General features: G+C 42.8%; 4 protein-coding genes across 4 annotated transcripts; 1 reads left to right on the forward strand and 3 right to left on the reverse strand.

Annotated features, from left to right (window-relative positions):
• Positions 1-72: 72 nt before the first annotated feature.
• Positions 73-2,787, reverse strand: BDB00DRAFT_787463 (uncharacterized protein; the record flags this gene model as incomplete). Its single annotated transcript, XM_053120705.1, has 5 exons — positions 73-429; positions 559-891; positions 1,201-1,511; positions 2,062-2,172; positions 2,289-2,787. 5 exons carry the CDS (start codon positions 2,785-2,787, stop codon positions 73-75), a joined length of 1,611 nt encoding a protein of 536 aa, XP_052980288.1.
• A 197-nt stretch (positions 2,788-2,984) lies between these two features.
• Positions 2,985-5,461, reverse strand: BDB00DRAFT_820509 (uncharacterized protein). Its single transcript, XM_053123308.1, has 2 exons — positions 5,199-5,461; positions 2,985-5,094 (listed from the first exon to the last, which is right to left on the reverse strand). The coding sequence occupies exons 1-2, from the start codon at positions 5,403-5,405 to the stop codon at positions 3,184-3,186; spliced, it is 2,118 nt and encodes a 705-aa protein (XP_052980289.1). The 5' UTR covers positions 5,406-5,461; the 3' UTR covers positions 2,985-3,183.
• A 477-nt stretch (positions 5,462-5,938) lies between these two features.
• Positions 5,939-8,563, reverse strand: BDB00DRAFT_341926 (glycoside hydrolase). The gene is made up of 10 exons (XM_053117006.1): positions 8,172-8,563; positions 8,072-8,085; positions 7,698-7,980; positions 7,477-7,597; positions 7,284-7,380; positions 7,169-7,209; positions 6,921-7,097; positions 6,582-6,840; positions 6,330-6,501; positions 5,939-6,230 (listed from the first exon to the last, which is right to left on the reverse strand). Exons 1-10 carry the CDS (start codon positions 8,540-8,542, stop codon positions 5,978-5,980), a joined length of 1,788 nt encoding a protein of 595 aa, XP_052980290.1. The 5' UTR covers positions 8,543-8,563; the 3' UTR covers positions 5,939-5,977.
• A 12,522-nt stretch (positions 8,564-21,085) lies between these two features.
• On the forward strand, positions 21,086-22,384 carry BDB00DRAFT_820545 (uncharacterized protein; the record flags this gene model as incomplete). Its single annotated transcript, XM_053123309.1, is given in 4 exon segments — positions 21,086-21,239; positions 21,337-21,983; positions 22,100-22,159; positions 22,171-22,384. Coding segments are annotated over 3 exon segments (692 nt in total), but the record flags the coding sequence as incomplete, so codon positions are not given.
• Between the last annotated feature and the right edge of the window lie 1,340 nt (positions 22,385-23,724).

A 23,724-nucleotide genomic window follows, 5' to 3' on the forward strand; every position in this document is an offset into this window, starting at 1 on the left:
GTGTATATAATAATATTATTATTAGTAAACAAAGAAAGGATACACAATGTTTGCTTGCTGGACTATTTACTACTACTTTTCAGAGCCAAACCGTGAAAACGTCCCTGCCTTGATCAGATGCGACCACCGTTTGCGATATTGTCGAGACGCGTAGAGTCGGATAAAATGTTCGGCCCGCGCGCTTGCACAGACATCCAAATCGTCCGCGTTATAGTGATGGGCCGGTGACGAGTCAACCGTGTCGGTTCCAGGAGGTTGGAAGGACAAAGAACCTGATGTTTCAATGTCTTCCATCGTCGGTTGTCGTTCCAGGTCGTAGACCAGGTCCGTGAGTGAGCGTACTTTGCGTGCTGACAAGGGTGTGTTGCCCCTTGGAAGTGACTCTGCACTGATCATCGCTTGGATTTGGACCACGGCGTCACGGTCGTCCTTCACACACACAGAGAGAGAGAGAGAGACAGCAGCAGGACAATATACATATTAGGACAACCCGAAAACAATACCCATTTCTCTTGTCTCGTCTACATCCCACCTACAGTGTGTTTCCCTTATTCATACCTGCTCTCGTGATGGTCTAAAGTCATGCATACTCTTCTTTTTCCGCAAGTTGGTGATATCACCCGATACTTTAAGACCGTGTTGGCTTTTTTTCCTTCGAATGACGTTGTGGTTGTTGTTGCTATTACTTGAATCGTCGATTTGAAGATCGAGATCGGTAGATACTGTTGTCGCTGCTGTGGTGATGGTGGAAGTAGCAGCAGCTATCGGCGCTGCACTAGTGTGGTGGTACTGCAGGTCTTCAGGCATCGCAATTTCAACGGTCCACAGCTGCTCTACTGTGCCTGGACGAATCATGTCGACTTCTTTTGCTAAAACCGGATGCATGTGATCCTGCGGCGGCGTATGATTATTATTATTACTGCTGCTCGTAAAATGTGGAAGGAATGTTGAGAATTTGTTGGTTGGTGAATTCGTGTTGGATGTACTCGTGTTGGCTGTACTGCATTGTGGTGGTGATGAAATAGTGCTGCTGCTCGGTACGCTTGTGCTGCTGTTGCTTAGAGGCGACACATCTGTTGTTGCCAATGGCAACATGGAAGGTGGTGCTATGCTCGGAGGTAGCGGAGGCGATGGTCGAAAAAGCATGTTGTTGTTATTGGGAATGTCGTTTGTTCTCGGTGAACAGCAGAGATAATGTACTTGGCGCAGCGCAATGATATCTCCATGCAGAATAGGCTTTCGTCTGCCAATTTCAATGTCCACATTGCGGCCCATGTCCGTTGATATAATGTCATCATGCTCAAGTCCCAACCCTTGCAATTCGATGGTCCATTGATGCTGCAAGGTCTCGTCGTCGTCCGACACATCCACCAACTCTAATCCACGCAAGCGCTCCTGAAACTTGTGAGACAGTGGCGAATTAGGTACACCAACACGGGTAAGCGCCATCTGGTCTGATTGTTGTTGTGTTACGGCGGAAGGTGATCTGTGCATCTCTGTTGTTGGCGCTGCTGTTGTTGTTATGGGGTACAGGTACACTCGACTGCAACACCGGATATAGGCTGGTTCATATACCGCTTCCACAATATGTTGTCGTTCCCGTCGTCGTCGTTTGGGCGAGTTCAAGGCTGACCATTCGAGTCGCCAAAGATAGTTACTGTGTGATGGCTGCATAGCATGGACGGGTAAGGTTGCAAAACGTATAGTCGCGCCAGACGACGACTTGTTGTTGTTGTTGTTGCCCCTTTGAGATTGTTGCCGCCACCCGAGATACCCGGATGTGCACAGGCTGCGTAGCTTGATCGGGCGGTGCACAGGTATGCGGTGGACAAATACGCTGATCAAATCCACAATCACATCACGTTGTTGTTTCCGAAGGAATTCATGGAGTGGACGTATGTCACTTCGCTTAATGATATCCCATGCTGCTTGTTGACGATGACCTTCTGGCTATTGCTGCTTAGCGTATAAAATATATGTGGTGTCTTTTTGTGTGTGTGTGTGTGTGTGTGTGTGTGTGCCTACTGCTAGGGATACACGCATTTTCCTAGTTCACCTTACCTGAATGATAATTGGAAGAAGATATTTCTGCTTGCATCTGTGCAGTGGCCTCATCACTTGCATGGGCTTGTCGAAGATGCTGTATATGAGCACCTTCCTCTGCTGTCGTGACTTTATAAACTTGTTTCACGTGCCGCCTATGCCCTTGAAAAACATAACAACATCAAGAGCAGAGAAGCTTAGCCCAAAAATGAACAGCTAACAACATTAGCAGCTCTGTAACCTACCGAGCATGATCTTCTGAGGCCACAGGAAACCATACACTGTCCATACTTTACACAGCCCTTGCCATGCTTTTGCTGGTTCATTCGGCCAGTACTGTAGAGCGTCATCCAATGCGTCCTGGACCTTTTTTGTCGGTTGTAAAATATCGTCGACACGAAACCAAGCAACAGTTTCGAAATTCAACATATGCAACGTTTTCCTGTGCGGTTTCTCGAGTCGGTGAAATATGAGCTGGCAATCCGATAATGCTCGAAGGGTTGAATCGTCGGTTAGATTGTACACGGCGCCCGAGTGGACAAGGTTGAAAGTCCAGTCGCTTTGGGTAACTAGGACGGGTTGTACTGTTGCTTGGTCAAGCACGTAGAGTTTGATGATAGGCATTTCCTGAAGCACGAAGCACGGGTCGGTCGCTATGTCGCCGGAGGGAAGAATGCCATGGCGCCAGTTGATCTGCGATAGAATCTTTTCGTTCAACTCTCTGTCTATCGCCTGACTATCCATATGCGTCGTGAAGGGTGAAAGGGAAGAAAGAGAGAAAACGGAAAACAGGGTTGTGCACAGATGAAAAATAAAATGTTTTCTGTGGCGTTCAGACGGTCACCTGAAGCAAAATTCCTGTGTTACGAGTAAAGAACGAAAAATGGAAAGTTTGTTTTAATATTATTATTTACAACTGTAACAAATAAATCAAAGCTGTGGGGGGATGGTAATACAATCTATGAACAACAAAAGTCATGAATGCAAAGAGGGGAATATATGTGATGAGCTTTTTAAAGAAGCCGCTATGGTGATGATGCTGTTGTTGTTGTTGCTGGTAGTGATGATGATGATGCTGATGCAGGGAAGACGTGTCGTACGGAAAGGGAGGTAATAGTGGATAAGATTTTAAAGTTTTTTCTATGCCCAAACATCTTCTTGATATCTGCCAGCATCTCTAAGGTTGCTGATATAATCGGCTGCAGCAGTATCGTCAAGGCCACCGTATTGCTTTGCGAAACCCGTGATAGCTGCCTGCACATCCTTGGCCATCCGCTTAGCTTCACCACAGACATAAACATAAGCACCCTGGTTGGCAATGAGATCCCAAGTCTCTTGGCCGTTTTCACAGAGCTTGTCTTGAACATAGACCTTGCGATCGGTCTCTCGAGAGAATGCAGTGACCAATCGAGAAGAGCCACCCAATTCATTGAAAAGGGCGGGCCACTCGTCCTTGTACAGAAAGTCTTCGTCTTGTCGTCGGCAGCCAAAGTAGAGGATGGTCGGGCCAATGGATTTGGCCTGATTCTTTTTACGATATGCACGTTCACGGACAAACCCACGGAAGGGAGCAACACCAGTACCAGGTCCAACCATGATGACGGGCTTTGTATCGTCGACAGGCAACTTGAAATTGGATTGGCGGATATGGACAGGCAGCTTGGCAGCTTTGAGCTTTTCATCAAAATAGCTACCGTTGGGACCTTGGACAAAATACTCTGTTTCGACCTGGATAGCCTCGTCATCGTCATGGAGAGACTTGTGGACAGCCCAGAGATAGTTGGTGTTTACGCCATACACAGTACGCTCGGGAGTGGGGTCGGGTCTGTACTTGAGAGTGACGGCGGTAACGCTGACCGAGCTGGGGCTTTCGCTGGAGGAGGATGAGATGGAGTAGTATCGAGGCTGCAGACGGCTAAAGCATTCCACCAAAACATCACCCGGAACGCGGAATGCTGAGCCCGTTGACGCATAATGCAGCACCTCGGCCAAATTGCGAGCCGAATCACTGACAACACGTCGATGCTCCTCCTTGTCGCTTGCCAACTTGTTCATAGTGTCAGCTGCTTCTGGTGTAGGTGCGTAGGGAGCAACCATCTTTAGCACGTCTCTTGATGGCATTTGGCAGATATCCAAGTAGTGGCGGAACATGGCACGATAGGTGGTTGGCTGAGGGAAAGGCGACTTCTTGGCAGATGACTCGTCCGCAGCAGTGACGCAAATAATCGTGTCGAGCTTGTCTTCTAAATCAAAGGCGCGAGCCAGTCGGAAAACCTCGTCTTCGCTGTTCGTTGGCCAGATCGCAATATGGTCGCCCGTGTTGTATTTTATATCCGTGCCGCTAATATTGACCTCGAGATGCAAACAGTGACGGTCCGACCCATTCAACAAATCGCGCGAAGTAATGGGTGCAGGGTATGGCTTCTTGGCACCCCATGCTATCTGCGACAGATCGCCCAACTCACCACAATACACGTGGCTGCTGCCATTGTTCGTCTGGTCCAATTCAACAACCTTGTACGTAGTCTCAGGCATAGCATTGCTGTCCTGGCTTGCAGCATCAGCCTGAATGGCTTCGCCAAACAGAGGCCACAACTGCTCTTCTTGCCAAGCTTCAAAATCGTCCTCTAAAGACTTTTCATCGTCACCCAAGCCAAGCTCGCCAATACGGGTGGCACCAAATTCAGTAAGCTTCGTGTCGACGGTCTTGGAAACCCAATTATAGTATGTATACGAGCTGTTTCCGAGTCCGAAAATGAAGTAGCGGAGGTTGTTGAGATCTTCGCCATGTGAGAACTGAGGGCTGTCGCTGTCGAGGAATTCCCAAAACATTTGAGCATTGTCTGTGGGTTCGCCTTCACCATAGGTGGCCATGACAAAGATTGCGATGCTGTCCTCGGGGATCTGATCCAGGTATTCCATGCCACATTGTTCGATATCGAGTACCAAGGCAGGGACATTGAACCGCTTCTTGCATTGCTTGGCAAGACGTTCTGCACAGTCTTCTGCAGTACCTGTTTGTGAACCGTAGAAGATGACTACTTTACGATCCTAGACAAGAAGTTAAAAGAAGGCTGTCAGCTACTTTATAATAAGGGGTGGGGACAATACCTAGCTGGACAGGCACAAGAAGATTAACAGCTGATGATTTTTACCTGTTTCTTCATGGTTTTTGCAAAATTGGATGGATTTTCTTCGGTGATCTGTTGGGCCTTGCTTTGGGGAACGTCAGGAGTATGTTTCGAGGAAGCGTTGCTACTGCTGCCAAAGAAGAATTGGCTGGCCAGGTAAGCGACGGCACCAAGGCCCAAAGCGCTCACAAGTAGCACGACTTGTTTGTTGAGTTGGATTTGTTTTGACATAAAGGAAAGTATAAGGTGTAGAGAAAAAAGAGAGTGGATCAATAAATTGGCCCGCGTGCTACCGCTGCCTCTTATATACCTCTTTTTAATTTTTTTGTTCTATCAAGGAAATCGAAAATAGCAAACGTTCGTGTGGAACGGGGTGAGTTGCGCCGAACCAATCTTTTTGCTCGGTTATATATTTGAGCCGTGCTCTCTCCCCTCGCTAAATTGATCCGTGCCAGTAAATTTGTACCTGACGCTTGCTCTATCGGGCGCCGGGCTTTCCAAAGTTGTTCGAACCTCACCTCCGCTTCCTCCGCATGAATCATATTTCGCGGGCAGTGGTTCCGGATAAATCTTACTGCATTATTTTCAGGAAGCATCGATTCTTTTTTCTTTTCGAAATGTGTAGGAAAAGTAAGCCAAACTTTGAGGCAATAACCCTAAGAGGTGGCTTTTCTTGCGTTTCTTTGCAGACAAACCATCGCTATCCAAAAATATGGTTCCAGTAAATCAATAAGATATTGTTCAATCACATTGCATAACCATTTATTCGAACATTTCTGCACTCGTTCATGAATACTTGTCTCTTAATACTCGTAGAAAAGATCCAAGTACGGAATAAAGATAAGCTTCATCCACTGAGCCAAAAATGCAATGACATTATCTATCCAAGACACATGCTTTCTCTCATAAGGTGGAGGCGGCGGTGGGACAATATCGGTGATCTTGAAAGGATGTGCTTCCGTATTTAGCACCCATTTCTGCAACGAAAGACGTTCTTCCTCCCATGGCTCATCAAACATGAGATAAAGGTATTTGAGAGTCTCTGCGAAAAAGAAGCTATTTGGGAAAGCATAATTGCCAATGGCCATACATCAAAGTGAGTAACATATAATATCACTTTTTTTCGTATCACAAAAGATGGCAGTTTTTTTTTACCTTTCCTGGCGATCATCCCAGCTAGGATAATATGTATCCACATTACTGATCCCCGAGAACCCGGAATTGGCTCGGCAATATGTGTGAATTGAATTAAAGATATCCCAAGCCATATCTTGGTATCGACGATCCTTCGTAAACCGATAAAAGTAGAAAATTGACTCGAGCGTTTCTGCCAGGTTTTAATAAAGATTAAAAGCGTTTTGAGCAATTCATTTGTCTAATAGACGGTTCATTATTACAAACACATACCTGGTCGAAGAATATAGCTAGCAGCGACTGGGAATACCCCATGTTCCTTGGCAAGATGTTTGCGACGGCCGGTCAAATTGCCTACAACGGTGTTTCCACCTTCGTCCATATATCCAAATACTTCAGGTGCAATTCCCGTCTTTGTCGAAACCCAAGCATTGTAACATCCATGCATCAGGTCAAAGGCAAGATCCTCGGTATCGGCCAGCTCTGGTATTGTTCGTGCCGCCAACAATAAATTACCTGGTGCAAAGCATGCCTGTATGTAATGACATTGCATCTGTATCAGTATCGTCCACATATTTACTATAAAAATGTAAAAGTACATGCAAACATTACCAATTCATCCATCTTTGGAGTTTGTGCCTCGCCGTTCAAATCTGCAAGAAGCGCCAGCTCAGGATGATCTTTTGGTCTTGCTATCAAATACTTTTCCAAGCTACGAACCGCTTGGATGACCATTTCCTTTTTTGCAGCGTCCTTGCCGCCAGACATGACATATTGCTTAATCAAGTACTATATATCGTTTATCATTTTTTAGTCTGTCTGAAGTGTAGGTAGAATTAATTTGCTACCAAACTACGTACCTCATAAAAGCTATCTGCCATTCCGCCCCAGGTTATGTAATCTGATTTTTGTTGTCGTATACATGAGTTTCCAAGAATATGCATATATCAGATGGCTAAATAGAGTTCATAATACCTCCCACGGCATCACCGGTGTCAGGGTTGATCAGATGAGGAAACAACCCCGGCTGGTCTGTTTTAAGCTGAATGAACGACTGATACACCCGTTGTCCCTGTCGACGGTTTCCAAGATCACAGCAGATGTGAGTATCAATAAGAGAATCAATCTTGAGCTATACCCATCCAATTATATACGATACGATACATACAACATGGTGATATGTCCAATCCCCGGTGATTTCAGATAACCGGGTAAATTCCAGTTGGACAGTGCCCAGTTCGGCAAGGCATGACGCACCGTCTGGGAAACCAGACTTCACTGCTTTACCACTATTGTGTAACCATGTTGATTAGCCACGAGCTATGTCATACGATCTTCCAAACGATTCTCATCAAAATTTTCAAAATAATGTTTCTGGTTCACACTTGCGATCTAAAGTTTACATATTGGTAGGGGATACCGGTGGGTGTGTCGAATGCTGGAAGAAGTCGATCCACGAGTTGAACTGTTTTTTCGACAAATATCTCATCGCCTGACAGATCATAAGCTGACAATAGGCCGCCAACGTATCGGATCGTCGTCTCAAACACCTGCACCAAACTGCTACCGTGTGTTTCATCCCAGTCAATGTTGGCTACATAGTCTCGCGCTTCGTTGAATTCGCCATAAAGTTCCATCAGGTATAGTGTGTCTAGTCCGTCGACAAGCGAGGCTGTTATGTCAAGTAATTGGATCAGTGATATGTTGTAATTAAACCTGACGTAATTGTTACTTATTATAAGAGGGTACTAGTGCTTCCTTACCACCCCATCCATTTCTTAGATAAGTGATATTGTCTTTTTGTCAGTAATAGGGTCACAAAAAAAAGAAGACGTTGAATAACATGAATCAGCCCTAACGTACCTTGTGTTCACTGGACGATTCGTAACGGGACGATTCTCATCAGAGCCCCAGCTAAACGTCCGGTAACCGTCCCATGCAAACAAAAATGCATCTTTGATGTACCGTTGCTTCTCGCTCGGCGTTAACTGATGTGCATCCGGAAGACGTTCGTGTACCCGGCTCGGGTAGTATGCTACGGGAGCGATCTCTTCGTCTACAATAGGCGTGGGTCGAGGAACATATGGATCGTAGTATTGAACTGCTGGTGTTGGCTGATAATGATCGTCATACGCATAGGCGGGTTCTTGATGTTGTATAGCAGCGTCGGCTGCAAGTGTGGCACTAGCAGTCAGCCATATTAATATGGACGAACGGCTTCCTAGCAGCATCATATTTTAAGGAGAAAAGAAAATAAGAATAAAAGAGGTCTGCTACTGGCAATATAAAAAAAAAAGAGCCGAAATGTTTGCATTAACCCTCGTGACCTCCAAATAAGTTCGAATTGATATTTGGCATGTTACTCCTCGCGTCCTACCTACCTCTTTCCTTCCGGGGATAAAAAAAAAAGACAAACTGTGGTTAGCCCCAATTGCAAGAGTAATTTTGGCTTTCGACTGCGAGCATCACCATTCTTACCATTCAATTTCAACGAGCGTTCTACTACGTAGGGACGACCTTGGTAAAATTGTCACCGTTACAGTTAATTTTTGGCATATATGTTATACTAGTGATCTGCGGCTAATTTTTGTGTTTGCACTGCATTGTTTATCATACTTTTAACATCATGTCCTTTTTTTATATTGTTTTCCAAGGTGAATGCTTCCCGATAGCTTTGAATTTCTAGGCAAGTAATAGAGCAGTGTCCTATCTTTGTTAATATAGACTTTATGGGAGTGAATCAAATGCTATATTTTGTTTCTGAAAACCTGTAAGGTCACTGAGCAATCGCTTTGAAAGCTTGTGATATTGTCAAAGTTTCAGGCATCCAGTTTTATGATGATGAATCTTAGGAAGCTCGAGGATTGAAAACAAAGAGCCATGGATAAATATAATATAAGTAAATTTTATATAGAAAGTAATATTTTTATTAGCTACCTACAGTATTGTCCTGCTCCCTGTCTCTTATTTGTGCTTCCTCTCACTGTGTGCCTCTTTCGTTTGAAAATGGTTTATTCATGAAATAAAAGGGCTTGCATCTTTTATCTGAAATTTTGTTGACGAAAGCTTATATAAACTGTATTCTATCTTATTTAGTGCTCTTGTTTTGACATTTTAATCTTTAAGTAAGGCCGTGGACTTCGGCAAGCTATTTGCTGTGTTACAGAAGTGATCTAACTTCCTCTCTGAGCTCTGTTCTGCGTTATCCATGATGTCTGCTGCCGATGGGTCAATGTATTGTCGCTGCAATTGACCACCCATATTTCCACACCCGTTAAATTTCAATCCTCGTAGAGATTACTAGCAAAAGTTGTTCTCGCAAGCCTCCACTCTCCCAGCCACTTTCACACAAAATATGGGAATTTACGCTCTGAATTAACAAAAATCTACTGTAATCAAAGAAATACAGGCTAGGCGTCTTTGCATACTAGGCAGGCATGGATACAGTAGGTACTTTATATGCCATAAACCGACAATCTTGTTGTTGGGCTGCTGGACAGGCTTCAGCAAAAACAAGTAGTGCATAGACAGTGTAGATGGTATAGCCCATTGTCTCATCAATGCTTCAACTGAAATGCTACTGTATGTACATAGAAGGGAACGGGTCAAATCACACAAAGGCCGTATGATAGCATACATGCTAATAAATGCTTATAATGCTTAGTGACATCCAGATACGGGCATGAATATATATCATCGGATAGGCTGGAGATAGTACCAAACTGCATGAAGCGAAATGTTAGCGAACTTGGATATATAACTAAAGCGAATGCGCCTATATCTTCTGCTTAAAGCATTTGTCCGGTAGTAAGCAAAATCAAGAAGGCCGGAGCTCAAGTTGACATATGTACATTCTCAGTGTTGTGTGTATGTAATGAAGATGATACTTTATTTGATAGATTTGGTTTGACAACAATATAAGCACATTCAACCGACTCTGGAGCATAATTCTGAGCGAAGCATCTGTACTGTTTAACTCAGTATTAATCGATCCGAGCATCCTACTTCCGGTCAAGTAACGAAAGAAGCTTCAGCGTATAGCAGTAGAATATCTGACCTCTATTTCTTTTACAATATACTGTAATAAGAATTGATCAAGTTTTTCAAATATGATATGTAATGAATAATAGCATTTTGAGCTTTACAGTAAAGCTGCTGAAGTCAAGTAAAGTTGCAAACTTCTACTAACCAGCTTTATATGATGATTTAATACTGATTTGGAACCATATTGTTAGCAGTTTCTGATTTGACTAACTTACAAATATAGCGCAGCCTCGAGCAAGTTCGCTACAGGGGGATTGGCAGAAGCTTCAAGCGAGTCGCCAAGCTGAAGCGAAGCGGAGGTGTGGCAAAGGCTCGTGCATGTATAAGTTTACATGGAGTCATGACTGGCCGAAATATAAGCCATTTAATTACATATTCATACTTTTGAAATGTGATAGCCGTTACTTTGGTAGAAGCAGATACAGTAGCCGCTCGCTAAGCCGATTACCTCGGTCATGACCCAAAAGTGATCGGCTTAGCGAATGATCGGCTTATCGAATTCGAAGCCCGATATAATGAGTGGGGTCTTCGTCTGTTAATACTATATAGTATATACACAGTAAACATTTTGATCGCTTGTTCGACTTCCGCATGTCTCAGATATATTAAGAGATGAAATACTATGATTTTATTGGTCTACATAAGCCGATATGTCACAGAGAAATGATCGGTGATCGGCTTAGCGAGCGCCTACTGTATAGCTATTGCATTTTGGGCACTGATGATACAGATAATCCGTAAAGAAAATACACACTCTCTAAGCAAACTTGGACGGTAAAGAGAGAAGTGTAATGTCGAGGGGGGATTAGTAACAGCGACAGGACCTGATAGAAAAAGCCCTGCCATGTGAGCCAAATAGAAGGGATACGGCAAAAATTCCAGCAAACTAACTACCTTAATAAACGGTTGAAAATAGTCCAATCGTATGGCAGCTCTAGACCATAATCGAAATACAATCGGCAGAATATACAAAGTACGATAATACAACAGGGGAAGTGCGAATACTTCGCTAACAATACAAGTAGACTACGAGAATCAAAAATGAATAAATAAGTATACAGAAGGTCTTCTATGCCTACGGGGTGTACTCACACGCAGGGCCTTTCCAACAAGTCCGCGAAAGAAAAGGTGTTTCTTTGTTCTTCAAAGTAACATGGATATTTATATGTGTGATACATGATGTGACAATTATTGTTAAGAGAGGGGTGTTGCTATGTTGCTATGTGTGTATATGGTTTTCAGTGTGGTTCAGTAGTCTTAGCGTCGGACTATATGGGTGCTATGTGACCTTCTTCGGCCACAGAAGGAAGAAAAGTCTTTAATTTGATTGGTTTGCGTCAAGAGAGATAAATTCACACACTTATTTAATTCTTGAAAATTTTTCTCTTTCGTCTCTCGCTTTCCTTTCGTCAGGATTTCTATTAATGTCCGAGTAATTGCACATCAGATGGCCTCGAAGGTAACGCCCCAACGAGATGTCCCTCTCACGGGTGTGCAATTGCGACTATAATTGCGTTACCAGATGGCCTCGAAGGTAACGCCCCAACGAGATGTCCCTCTCACGGGTAGCGCACTGAGCCTTCTGCGTTACCAGATGGCCTCGAAGGTAACGCCCCAACGAGATGTCCCTCTCACGGGTAGCGCACTGGGCTCAGTTTATGTATAATTTTTCCCCTTATTTGTGATCGTGTACTGAACCTTTACACTTGCGTCGGTTCCAAGCTTCAAATTATTGTTCAAGTTAAGTATATGCAGTATATTCCGCGTTCTCACTTAAACTAGCCCAACGAAACACGCATCGGCTGCGTCGGTTTTGTTAGACACACACTTTACTTAGGTTAGGATCGTCAAAACACCGATACAGGGCTGCAGACAGCATCGATAGCAAGAGTATCCAGGGGGATTGCTTCACTAGCCAGCCGTCATGGGGTTCCTTGGTTCTCCTGTTAGTTCCGGATATCCAACGTTAGGCTTAATGGTTGCGGGCGAGGACTAGCACTGGTTCATGGAACTTTGAAGTTTGGCCATGTGGACATTATATAACAGCCTTTTGCAAATACATTTTTTCTTTATTGGTTGTCCTCCCTTTGTTTTTACTTTGTAACCCGTTTTATTCCTTAACTATCATAACGAATGTACCTCTTTATAAAGAGGAACCTGTATTTAGTTTCTAGATCACATTGATCAAAATATGGATCCATATTACTGGCTTACACCTTATTCTCCCTTGATACTAAATGCACATTCAGCGCAATAAACATGAAGCACGTGTAGAAGCAAACCAAATCTGTACTATAGCGACCCAAGAGCTATATGATTCATTCAAAGAATGTTAGCTTGATACTCCACAATATATGTTTCCACTATCACCGCCATCAATACTGAACATCGTCCGCAATATGGAAGAGAGGGTTTCCATGGAATCAGTGATCATCAAGTCGGAAGTTTATTATGCACAGATAAATAACCTGTTTACAGTGCGTGTAAATGTGGCGTTAAAAATAGCCAAAGCTTTCAACATACCTTTGGGATTCATTATACAGTGTTTTCGGAAGAGGCTACACCGACTAACTTGTAAAAGAGATCGTTGAAGTAATACTAAGCAGGAAAAAACGCAAAATTGGCCGAGCTGCGTAAGGCATTTGTTTTACTGCATAGTAATGCAAAATTGACAGGAAATGATGAAAGACTAGCGTTTGACATTTTTACCTGTCCTTGTTGCTTTCATGGTCGCAGTGGAGAAGCCCTATACAGTGCATCTATGATTTTCATTGTATTTGCATGTATTAATATCTCACTGTAGCTAATGCTAGTTTGTAAACAAGAAGAGGCCGTGTAGTATTTATATTACAGGATGTGCTAGAGCAAAAGAAATATTGCATAGGTTATGTGTGACGATTATTCCATTCGGCTTTTTATTCAGTAACACGGTCGTCATACAAAAAGGTAGAAGCAGGATACAAACCTCTTAGATGCCACAGATGGGAGAAACTATTTACAGTTATGACCAACCGGATCGAAGGGTGGCTTCACAAGATCGTCTTCACATGCTAATGCGGCACTTCAATAATTGTTGCTGTGGTTATGTCTTTACTGCTGTAGTTCTGTCTTGTTGCTGTGGTTACGCTCTTATTACATGATGACCGACCAATTCAAGGAAATCAACCAAGGTAATATATACCGTCCCAAAATATTTGTCTCAAAAGATAAAGAAGCTTACCCCTTTTTTCCAGCTATCATAGCTGCTTTGCATCGCTGCGAAGAAAACAAAGCCATGGATCAACAATCTGTACTTAACGCCAACCAAAAACACATTTTGCAAGAAGTTTCCGAGCATGATTGAAGCTTTGACTATAAGAATGTGTGGTTGAAAAGGATCCAAAACCAAGCAGAAAAGCTAAAAATATCGATTGTACGTGCTAAATAGGCTCATATTGACCTATTTTACAGTTATTACTATTATTATTTACATTTATTTATAGTTCTTAATTCATATTTCTTATTATCAACATCCACCTGCCTCGCTTCGCTCGGCTGAATGAGCCCCTTCGCTGCGCTCCGGGTCATTCAACGGATTGGATGTATCCTGGGGGTTCCCCCCAGACCCCCAAGGTGGGGGGTTCCCCCCCACACCCCCCTTCTAAACCCGAAACTGCTCGCTTCGCGAGCTTATTGATTGCTATGACTACATATAACCCTAAACGTTATCATTGTTGCTATGACACGAAACCCTACTGCACATTGGTTTGTCAAATTTAAAAGGAACGACAGAGTAACTTTTGACCGGTATTTTCACTGTTAATATGAGTATAACTTATTTGTTGCTATCGACAGCTCTTACATATTTTTGAAAGTTCATCAATGTGTCCGCTTTCATTTGAACATCGTGGTAGATTATTGCTGCTTGTCGTAATTAGCTGAAAGGTGACGGCAGTTTCGCGCAGTTCTATATCTTATTGTTTCGCAGCAGATCTACTTACAAAAAAATACTGTGAAAAGGTAAGAATATTCTATTGTACGTTAAACGATATTAAGTTAAAATAAGAGTTTAGAAGAAAGCAAAAAGAAAAAGAGCAGAAAAGGGTTTAGGGTGATGGAGGTGGAGATGCGGTGATTGTTGTAGTGGGAGAGGTTGGTGGTGAATTTTCGGCTTGTTCAGGAACAGAGGCCGGCGGATGCAAGAGGACTTCTTGGTATACGATGTTGGTGGTTTGTGGTGGTCCAGACCCTGAAAGATCGATGGCAACACGAATGTTATTAGGATTTGTTGCTCTTGAAAAAGCAACATAGAGCTGGCCATGCGCAAAAACGTCTTCTTGAAGCCGGATGCCAACATGCGAAAGGGTTTGACCTTGAGCCTTATGTATGGTCATTGCAAATGCTGGTCGGACAGGAAATTGGCGGCGACATAGGATGAATGGGTAATCGCCCTCGGTTGTGCACATATTAATCCGTGGCAGATAATGCTCAGTACCTTCATGTCCTTCATCAATTTTCTTAACACCAATACTCCATACAAGAAGTCTGGTGACAAAAACTTTTGTACCATTGCATAAGCCAGCGTCAGGATCAAGGTTCCGAAGGATGACCAATGGCATGCCAACTTTGAGCTGCAGGGAATGTGCTGGAACACCACTTGCGCTAATGCTGTTCAAGAACTCAACTGGATAGTTGGCAGCAGCAGCTTCTGGGTCATCGTGATCAATGACGCGGTCGTTCGAATTATATATGCGTGCTGTGCCAGGGAAAACAGAGAATGCTGCATCGTTGATAATGTCGACGTCGATATTTTTTGCTGCTAATATAGCTTGGTTGCTGAATTCATGTGGTTGAGGATCGGGATTGCGGATAGTAGGGTAAATGGCGTCAATTAATGACATTAGATCGCTTGTGTTGATGCGCCATTCTGGTGGTATCTCGACACTGGTTGTATACGGTGGACGACCATCACCAATGGCGAGAAGGGTATCAGCAAATGCTGCAGCATCAGGACTTGCATTGAGTACTCGCATGTTGACAGTCAAATGCAGTATTTGAACTGCCGACCAAAAAGAAGCAGAGCGAATGCATTCTCCAACAACTTGGGACCGTGTCCCTCTTTTGACAACAGGGAGTAGCTGGCGAAAGTCACCACCGAAAACAACGACTTTTCCTCCAAACGAAACACGTTCCAAGTGGGGATCTACAGCACCCATGATATCCCTCAAGGATCTGTCGACTGCTTCAAAATTGTGCTTGCTACACATAACTGCTTCATCCCAAATAATAAGCGATGCTCTCTGTATGAGATATGCATGCGGACCACCAAGACGCAAATTGCAGCTCGTGCTTTCGTCGGCATTTAAGGGAATCTTAAAGCGACTATGCGCAGTTCGCCCACCGGGTAGCAAAATAGCAGCAATACCTGAAGAAGCAACGGGCAAGGCAATCTGATCGTGGGAGCGAGTGTGGCTCAAGAGTGCCTTGAAGAGCTGCGACTTGCCGGTACCACCAGGACCATTGACAAAGAAAATACGCGAAGTATACTCAGTTGTAGGAGCATCAATGGCATTGGCAATGGTATCGAACGCTTGACGTTGGCCTTCATTCAACGTGGGGAGCAAAGTTTGAATCAGCTGGTGCTGTACTTCTATATTGTACTCGCGCCTTTCTACAATTTCCAGAGCTTCTAGTGGTGGCAGACGATCTAATGCGGTAACGAAGTCTTGTGGCATGGAGGGGAATTCGGAAAGATGGTGGCCTGTTGAATTCAATCGCATTTCTATATCACCGAGTGCGCGTTGATATATTTGCTCGATTTGATCAGGTTGCAACTCATCCTCATTGGAGAGTGATAGCGTTCTACGCATTTCGAAAAAGTAGTCGTCGGCCATTCGATCACGGTGGTTGTTCCATAAGGTAAGTGGATCGGTTGGTGATGAATTGATGAGAATATACACAAAGAGTGCTCGAATTGCAGCTGCGGATGGCGCGGTAATGGATGCCTCAGCCAAACAGTCGTCCCATTCCAGATCTGACTCCAAAAAACCATAGGCGACGGCCGCTTCTTGAAAAGTTGCATATACAACCCCATCCTTTGTCCTCAACGCTTCGAAGCTTGTTGGTCCTCGGACATGCAAAAGAAGGAGACGAAGGGCATATAATGGCATGTTGGAAATTAAAGCAGCATATATGCGAGACACTACGTTCTGTACTGGTGGGTTGGTCCGAGGATTCCATCTATCGTTTCGGTCGTCCCAAGTATAGTGGCAAGGAATTTGCGTATACATGTACTGGCATGCAGCAGGATCCCGAGCACAAAGAGCAAAGAAACCGAGTAGCCTGGTCCCAGTAGCTGCAGCATTGCGAGCTAACTCGAATTCCTGAGGTGTCATATCGCCCCAAAATACATCAGCTGTTCGCTAGGCAGATGGATGTCTAAGCGCGCTACGGTTGGATGGTGCATATGTACTCTAAATTCCAACGTTCTCCAAACTGCCTCACATGGTCCTATGTATTGTGCATTCTGATACTCGACTACTTCATTAATGGCATCAGGTTGGGCAGCTGTGTCAGTGGTAGTAGTCTACATTCACGCTTCAAGTTGCACTCGGTCGGATCCCTTAGTGATGTACTTGCACAAATATTTGATGGCTCGAGCAGAGGTACAGGTTTCGACGTTGATATGAGCTTCATACTTTTGGCTAAGATACGGGTTGTAGGGGACGACGTGTCGGTTGGTGGCGGTGAATCGGCTTCGTTGGAAAGTATGCTGGCGTTGATTTTGGCGTCGTCAATACATAGCATAACCATCACGACTTACGCGTGTCTCTGGAGAAAATGGCTTCAGATAATGCTGTGAACAACGACTGTTTTTCCATACAAACAGCATCTGGTGCAGCATCTCCGCAAGGGCCATATATCATGCAGGAAGTAACCGTTGCATACAATTGAGGGTGAGTCAACGGATCGGGTAATTCCGCATACACAAATCTGTTGTAATCAGTTGGCGTGTAGGGTCGGTCTTGCTCGTTTGAAATAAGTAGGATATGCACATGCGGCAATCCTCTTTTCTGAAATTCCACAGTTGCCAAATACCCTTCAACCCGACCAAAGCACTTCGAGTCCACAATATGGTGTAGCAATACGGTGATCTTCATGTTGAAAACTCGAGAACAAATGTCCGGTCGATCAAAAGCCTTTTGCCCAGGGAGCAGCTCAGCAACGATTTCTGGCCACTGCGGATTGCAGGTGAAAGTGATGAAGAGGGTAGGATTTCCACGTTGACGAACAATGGCAAGGCCGTCTTGAAGCATTTGTTTCATATAGCGTGGTCCACCCGTAAATGAAGAAGGAAGAATGATGGAGCGACCAACTTGACGTGGATCCACAGCGTCACCAACACCGCTATACAATTCAGCACGAAGATCTTGTTGATGTGTCGAAATGAAAAACAACCGGGCACTCTCAATACGGGCGTAGTTGTCCACGACCAACTGCTGAAACAAACGCCCGAAATGATGATGGAACGTTTGATCATCGCCACGAAACATCAGCATATATGCGCAGAAATCGAGCAAAGTGACAGTAACTGTTTGGTTATCTGCTGATCGACACCTCATTCCGTGATACCATCCATTGTCACCGTTAGGAAACATAAGCACATAATGGAGCGGCATATAGGATGGGTGAAGGGAGCTTATTTGGCGTAGTCCTTCAGTGCGGTCATGGATCACGATATCATGCGGTGTTGCCGAACCATCGACTGAATTTTCAACGACCATTGCTGCTACTTCGGGATAAGCTTGTTGATCGTATCGCCTTCCCAAATCGCTCGCTGTACGAATGACAACACTGATAGATCCCACGGGTTGATCGCCATGTGTTTCAGCTGCTGTCATGAGAGTTGATGCAAATGGATTGTGTTCCTGCATCACACGTTGCAAAGTTGCAATCGTGTCCGGATTTAATCCAGAACGCAACGTCGTTCTTCTCGCCAATTGTTCCTGTGCATCTGCAAAGTATATTTGCGCGAATTGAGCCTGTGCGGTTTCAGGTGCACGCAACGAACCAAGACAGTGGTACATAGTGCCATTAATTCGGAAAGTAGAAACTCCATTTCTTCCACTTGCCAGATCACGATCCCAATTGGCGCGGATGGAGGCGAAGGCAAACAAATTGTTGTAAGCCCTAATGTTGGTATGGAAATCCACAGCTATTCGGTCCGTTGGATCATGATTGATCAGAAGATCACGAAGTGGTGCAGGAGGAGCGCGAGGAAGAGGGAGACGTATCTTTCCATGAGTACAGCAAATGCCAAAGCGTGGTCTCAAGAGAGAGGAGGATTTGATACGCTCATCTATCCACATTCGAGCATGACAAAAAGAGTAGGTGGTGTCCATTCGAGGGAAAATATGACGACGATACGAAGTTCCGGGCGTGTAGCAGATGTTTGGACCGAAAATATGTTCAGGTACGAAAGGAATAGTGCAGGCTTTTTGGAATTGAGCGCCATGTTGGGATTCAACGTTACCGGGATGGAAAGGACAGCTGCGGTTAGAAGAGCGCGAATGATCGGGTGATCCACATCTAGAGCAACTGCGTACAGAAGCAGTACTATTATTGTTGGTAGTGGTGTTGGTGCTTGTTGTCACATCATCGTTGGTTGCTGAGTCACTGACAGGAGTGTCCTCATCCTCAATAATGTTATCCTCAGCAACTATTCGAAATTTCATTTGTAAACTTTCTTTTTCCTAAAGGATGACATGGATCGCCTATATCAAGGAAACACGCACTCTCTGTTGCTCTCTCTCTCTCTCTCTCACGCCTTATGTGTATAGCAGCTGCAATACCTTCAATGGTGCTAGCTTGCTGTTCCACTGGATTCTCTATAATGATATCCATAGTGTCTTCCTGCTGTTCCTACGTTCAAAGGGAATAAGAAAGGAAAAATAGACAACATAAGCTAGTTCAGGTGCATACATTTTCAGAATCAAGAAGTCTGCGCCGGACATTGCGCTCATTCAAAGGACATCCACGGAAAGAAACACGTTGGTGAGTAGTCGACCCGCAGCGACAGGTGTGAACTTCGAGTGATTGCTTTTTGTGAAAAAAAAAATTTTAAAAAATGAGTAAAATGCCCGGCTTTTGTAAGAAGTCATTTTTGCGACTGAATTTGGTTCCATTTGAATTCGAATGAAGCTTCCAGCGACACATTTGGTGTTCATAAGTTGTCTGATTCCGGGGCAATACCTCTTGAGAACTCATATTATGCAAAAACAACAGCTTGCAGGTGAAACAAATTGCTATATAACAAAAAAAGTAAGCTGGGCAATAGTTACCAACGCCAGCCACAACTATTTCCTTTTTTGTACAATAACGTAAGGGCTAATCGATTTTTAATAGAAGATGGTTTTTTTAATAATCTAATAAAAAATAAATTATTTTAAAATAATATTTAAATTTAAAGTTCTTGGCAAAATTATTTGTATTAACAAAGTATTTGAATATAAAAATCTAAATGTAAATAAGAATTAATTATGAAGAAATAATGATGACAATTATATATTTAAAAAACAATATAGATACTTGCAAATAAAATTATGGAAGATTGTCATCTTCTTCATCTTTATAACAATAACTTTTTATGAATAAATTCCATTTAATCTACATTATTCAATATAAATATGATCACCTGAGATAATATTTTCTTTTTTCTTTTTCATTCGAACAACAAATTCTATGAATATCTTTATTTATACATATTTCACATGAAAAATAATTAATGTTTTAGATATTGTTTAAAAGTTATTAAAATAATATATGTATTTTTATATTCTTATTATCAGATACTATTTTCAATTTCAGGTTTTAATCATCTACAAAACTTTTACATTTCTTTTTATTTTTCTTTTATTATAATTATTATTTATCTAGGATTAAAATCTATTATGTTATATTTATTTTCTCTAATAATATATAAATAAACAATCTTTTTCATCTTCAATCACCTTCCTAAAATTATTAATAATCTGATTAATATTTTGGATGTAATTAAAAACAGATCATGTTTTTATTTTTAACTCAAATTTTTATTAATCTTAAATAATTTTAAATTTTATTTTAATATTAAAGAAATTATAAAATTTAAATAAAAAATAATTTGGGTATTTAATGCTTTTGGTAATATATTTATCTAGATATAATCAGGTAATTTAAAATAAAATTTTAATTAATTTTAAAAGTTAAATTTCAAAGAATTATATTAAATATTAAAAACCGTGGCCAACTCAAAGCGCATCTTTTTTAGTTTACTGACCGTTTTTTATTCTATGTACAATGTTAGAGCAAAAAACAGCCATCGTGGAATTTTGTAGAGGACATACTCAGAGCAAATCTGACAGTAATGAAGTAGCAGCAACAGCACCAACGTCTACATCAACATCTATGCCTTCTTCTGTTCCCTCATCGTCTACCAATCTGCCCACGCTAAAAACCAAGCTGTCCAAAGCTGACAAAGACAGTGTCGTTAAACTGTATGAGCAACTGGAACCAGCAAAGTGCTGGATTCTGGAAGCAACTAAGCAACGAGCAGCAAGTGAGAATGTTGAGCCATGGAGCGTAGAAAGCCGCATGAAAGATTTCATTGAAACGCTCAACTACACTCAGTAAGTGTTAATCCATATCTCATTTACAAGAAAAAAGAGAAAGACATAGTTATTAGAGGATTGTGTCAAACTATTCATTCTATATAGTCCGGCCTTATCATTCATTCTTGATGTTGATGATCACAACTGGGAAACATATTTCAACACTGACGAACTTGAGGAGCTGCGCACTTTTGGCGATCCAATCATCAGGGAGCTTCCATCCGAGCTTAAAACAAAGTTCTTCGAGATGGAAAGTTTGGTAAGGTTATTGTATACCCGGTGCTGCGAGTGGCTGTTGCATATATTTGACTTCTTTCGCTGACTTAGCTTCGTGATAATCGCAAATGTGTATGTAGAAGACGGCGTTGGAAGCATATCAGTTCGGCCAAGGTATACACCACCACCCAATCGAGCAACCACTCCTCGCCTGGCTCTCGCAAACCCTCATGAACACGGCCAAATTTTTCATACCAGGTGCAAAAACCAACACCAAAGGCTTTCTCGAAACCGATCGGCTCTACTACTTGTGGAGTTTGGTAAACACCATTTACCATCATTCAGCGGTCGAAGCATTGGGGTAAGTGAATGGTGTACTTTGATACCAGGGCGAATAACAGAGATATGATTACGGTATTGATAAGGGCTTCTATTTTTCTAGATATGGAAAAAGCCAGCGTCTCCAATGCAGCAGCATTCCCCTTGTCCGTACCAGTTCTAAGTTGGTTGTCACGTAGCAACCGGATGATGCCCCAGAGGTCTCTACCAGCCATCCGATCCAACCGAAGCCAGACCAGTCAGCCAGCAAATTCCAAGCGCAAGCTTTCTGCTGTCGACGAGATTGAGCGCGAAAAAATAGGAAGAAGACTCGACACCATCTACGTTGCGAGCAATCTTGAATTTGGTGGCCTAGAAGCAGCAGCGAATCGGGATAACTCGAAGGAGTTTCACGACGCAAAGTTGAAGTTACCAATGGTCCTGAGAGACATGTTATCCGCAATTGTCCGTAAAGCACATGTCCTCGGCTACAATGTTAATGATATGTACATCAAAACGAAAACTTGATATACACGGTGTCTATATTCATGTTGAGCTAATCAAAAAACATCCAATACCAATTAGGCAACGGCATCACTATGATGGATATGAATATGCCGAAGGGATATGTTACAAGAGTGCGACGTATAGACGAGCTCCTATATCCAACAGTGACGATTACACCGGGCGCGTGCTATCTCTGCTGGAGCTTGCTGCCAATGCTAAGACGATTGTTGATGATACTGTGAATCTGTGTACGAATACGCGAGTAGGCATGTCAGTTTCTGGGGCCGGTTCAACTCTTGTCCCTCCATCATTCATTGCTACCGCCGCTCAAGAATCGCCGTCTACAACAGCGTCAAAAATTTCGTCAAAAAAACAAAAAAATCGCACTAGCTCGTCTGCTCTCATCGTCTTTCTCAAACATTCATCCTACCATTTCTGTCATTCATGTATCATTTAATAATAAATCTCGCTTTTCCCCCATTTAAATATGCTCTCTTATTAGATGCTGCCACTTCTGTTTTACTTTTTGTCTCTATTACACACATACTCGTGTCTCTATACATACATACTCGTGTCTCATTAATATATATCCTTCTGTCACAATCTCATACACCCATCCATCCTTCACATACACCATAAGTTGCTATGCTCATTTTGTACATTTATTGTAACATGCAACTCCCAGTCAAAATAAATATGTTTATTAACGTCCATCAAGGACACAGCTTTATTGAATTGCGTTGTTCTCTGTGATCTTACCGTATGCACACAAATTTCCGTGCCAAAATTCGTTGCTAATGTTTGAAGGCTTTTTAAATTTTGAGTTAGTCACTTGGACGCCCTGCCATATACCAGGTTGCTAGCACAGCAGAGATCACTCGGTTTGACTAATTAGCCCAAAGAAGATCTAAGAAAAGAGAGGGTAAGAAATTAACGTATTAGTGTTGGTAATAATTATATCTTTGAGCTTTTTTCATTGCTGCTATTATCGACTTTGTACTCGATAAAGTACAAAATGTTTCGGGTCGTAATGCATTACAGTAGCCGCTCGCTAAGCCGATCACCTCGGTCATGACCCAAAAGTGATCGGCTTAGCGAATGATCGGCTTATCGAATTCGAAGCCCGATATAATGAGTGGGGTCTTCGTCTGTTGATACTATATACACAGTAAACATTTTGATCGCTTGTTCGACTTCCGCATGTCTCAGATATATTAAGAGATGAAATACTATGATTTTATTGGTCTACATAAGCCGATATGTCACAGAGAAATGATCGGTGATCGGCTTACCGAGCAAGCTCGATATTCAATGCTTACCGGGTCGGTAATTTTGAAAAGTGATCGGCTTAGCGAGAATATCGGCTTAGAAGTGATCGGCTTAGCGAGCGCCTACTGTATAGCTATTGCATTTTGGGCACTGATGATACAGATAATCCGTAAAGAAAATACACACTCTCTAAGCAAACTTGGACGGTAAAGAGAGAAGTGTAATGTCGAGGGGGGATTAGTAACAGCGACAGGACCTGATAGAAAAAGCCCTGCCATGTGAGCCAAATAGAAGGGATACGGCAAAAATTCCAGCAAACTAACTACCTTAATAAACGGTTGAAAATAGTCCAATCGTATGGCAGCTCTAGACCATAATCGAAATACAATCGGCAGAATATACAAAGTACGATAATACAACAGGGGAAGTGCGAA

Source organism: Zychaea mexicana (assembly GCF_025766255.1).
Source record: "Zychaea mexicana strain RSA 1403 chromosome Unknown BDB00scaffold_31, whole genome shotgun sequence".
Taxonomy (NCBI): domain Eukaryota; kingdom Fungi; phylum Mucoromycota; class Mucoromycetes; order Mucorales; family Lichtheimiaceae; genus Zychaea; species Zychaea mexicana.